General features: G+C 52.2%; 1 protein-coding gene across 1 annotated transcript in view; it reads right to left on the reverse strand.

Annotated features, from left to right (window-relative positions):
* Nucleotides 1–2,462, reverse strand: part of TECTA (tectorin alpha) — a 110,529-nt gene that overhangs the window by 79,467 nt on the left and 28,600 nt on the right. The window contains exon 9 of the mRNA XM_006763686.2: nucleotides 1,705–2,191. Coding sequence (XP_006763749.1) covers nucleotides 1,705–2,191 — 487 coding nt within the window. The remainder of the gene's footprint in view (nucleotides 1–1,704; nucleotides 2,192–2,462) is intronic.

Raw genomic sequence — 2,462 nt, forward strand, 5'->3', positions numbered from 1 at the left:
TTGCCCAGAAACACCAGTCAGAAAGGATATATGCACCCCTATGTTCATAGCAGCACAATTCACCATAGCTAAGAGCTGGAAACAGCCTAAGTGCCCATCAGTAAATGAATGGATTAGAAAACTGTGGTACATCTACACGATGGAATACTATGCTGCTGTAAAAAAAGAAGGAACTCCTACCATTTGCAACGGCATGGATGGAACTGGAGAGCATTATGCTAAGTGAAATAAGCCAGTCAATGAAGGGAAAACACCACATGATCTCACTCACTCATGGATACTAAAGACCATTACAAACTTATGAACAAAAATAGATACAGAGGCAGAGCTGCCTCGAACAGACTGTCAAACTACAGCGGGAATGCTGGGGAGGCTTGAGGGGCGGGAGGAGGGGGAGAGGAAGAGATCAACCGAAGGACTTGTACGCATGCATAGAAGCATAACCAATGGACATAAGACACTGGGGGCTAGGGGAGGCCAGGGGATTGTCAAGGGCGGGGAAAAAGAAAGGACATATATGCAATACCCTTTGTAATACTTTAAGAAATAAAATAAATAAAATAAAACAAAATAAAACAAAAATTAAAAAAAGGGCATGATGCATGCAACTTATTTTCAAGTGGAGAGAGAGAATAAGAGAGAATGAAAAGCAAATGGGGCAAAATACTAACACTAGGTTAGTCTGGTTTAAGGTATATACATATCCTTGCAACTTTTCTGTAATTGAGGTTATTTCAAAATAAAATATTTAAAAATAAACAAGCCTAGGTAGGAAGAAATAAAACGGAAAGAAATAAAGAAACGTAGAGGATGGGATCTTAACGGTGGCGTTGGTTCTGGTTCAGGGCCCAGCTTTTTGGTGAGAAAGGGGTGGGTGCTCCAGGCCGGGGTTCCCCTCCCAGGCACTCCTCCTATTTTCCATGTGACTCCTCCCAGTGGCTCCAGCAGAACCAAGAGTGTCTGATGTCAGGTGATCCCAGCAATTGTTCTGAGACCATTCCTGCCACTGCCTGCGGAGAAGGGTCAGAGACTCTGGGGACCAGCAAGGTGATTCTCCAAGGAGCCACTGCCAAGGGTGCCCCAGGGAACAGCGTGATCTCTACTCCGAAAAAGCACCCCGACTGGCCACCTGCTATGGCAACAACTGGACCTTCTTTGCCAAGAGAGAAGGCACCATGCGAACCATCACAAAGCGCCCACGTCCTCGGCCATGGTGTGTGCTCTGCCAGATAAATCCGCCGGCCAAAAGGTGGCTAATTGTGCCCTGGCCAGTTTGGTTCAATGGATAGAGCGTCCGCCTGCAGACCAAAGGGTCCCGGGTTCAATCCCAATCAAGGGCACGTACCTCATTTGCAGGCTCCTCCCCGGCCCAGGCCCTGGTTGGGGTCCGTGCAAGAGGCAACCAATTGATGCCGCCAATATTTCCCTCTCTCGTCCACTTTCTGAAAATCTGTTGGTGAATGGCTCGCAGTGAAGAGCTCGAACCGTTGGTTTTCGACTCGGGAAGGTGCTCAGGAATCAGATGGGCCTGGAGCTCCTCGGTAGAAAGGAGCCCAGGAGACTTTATTTTCCTATTTCTCTGTAGTTTTCTTCTCAAACTGTTTCCCTCTCTGTTTGTCTAAAGGAAGTTCATTAAGAAAATCTTGCCCATTTTAGTTTCATTCCTTAGTCTTATTACTATTTAAAAGAGTGGTGAGCCCTAACCAGTTTGGCTCATTGTATAGAGCTTGAGGCGGAAGAGGCAGGTGCGGTAGTAGGCGGTGGCGTTGACCACGCCGTGGCACTCCAGGAACGAGCTGTTGGACGGGTCGTTGATGACGCCGCAGCGCGCGCGGCTGCGGTAGAGCTTGAGCAGCTCCGAGTCGTTGCCGCAGGCCTTGAGCAGGTCCCCGCACTCGCCGTTGCAGATCTCCTCGAAGGTGGTCCAGCTCTCCAGGAACACGGCCAGGTTGTCCGTGCACTTGCCGTTGGGGAGGCAGAACTCGTCGCTGGCGTTGGCGTTGAAGAAGCCGCACAGGCCTCCGGTGCAGTTGAAGTAGACGGTGGACAGGCGCACGTACAGCAGCCCCGAGGCCCAGTACTGCACGCTCACCACGCCCTTGGACTCCACCGTGGTGCTGTTCTGGGTCCGGTGAACCTCCAGCTTCCCCGAGAGGTGGAAGAAAGGCAGTTCCACCTCCTGGCCGTTCACCTGCAAGAGCAGGCCCTGCGGTCAGTGCCGGCGCAGAGGCCAGAGGCCGGGCCGGACCAGCCAGCCCTGCAGGAGCCGCAGACAGGCAGCTGGACCCACAGAGGGTCGTTGCCTTTGTGGCTGGACCCTCTGACGCAGCACATTCACTGTGTATGTCCTTAGGGACGGACGCTCAGCTGTCCCCAAACCAAAGGGAAATGGACGCAGGTGTCCTCCCCGCGCGGCTGCCGCCGGCCGCCTTTCCACAGACAGAGCCCCTTCCCCTTTGGGC

Source organism: Myotis davidii, unplaced genomic scaffold (assembly GCF_000327345.1).
Source record: "Myotis davidii unplaced genomic scaffold, ASM32734v1 scaffold799, whole genome shotgun sequence".
NCBI lineage: Eukaryota > Metazoa > Chordata > Mammalia > Chiroptera > Vespertilionidae > Myotis > Myotis davidii.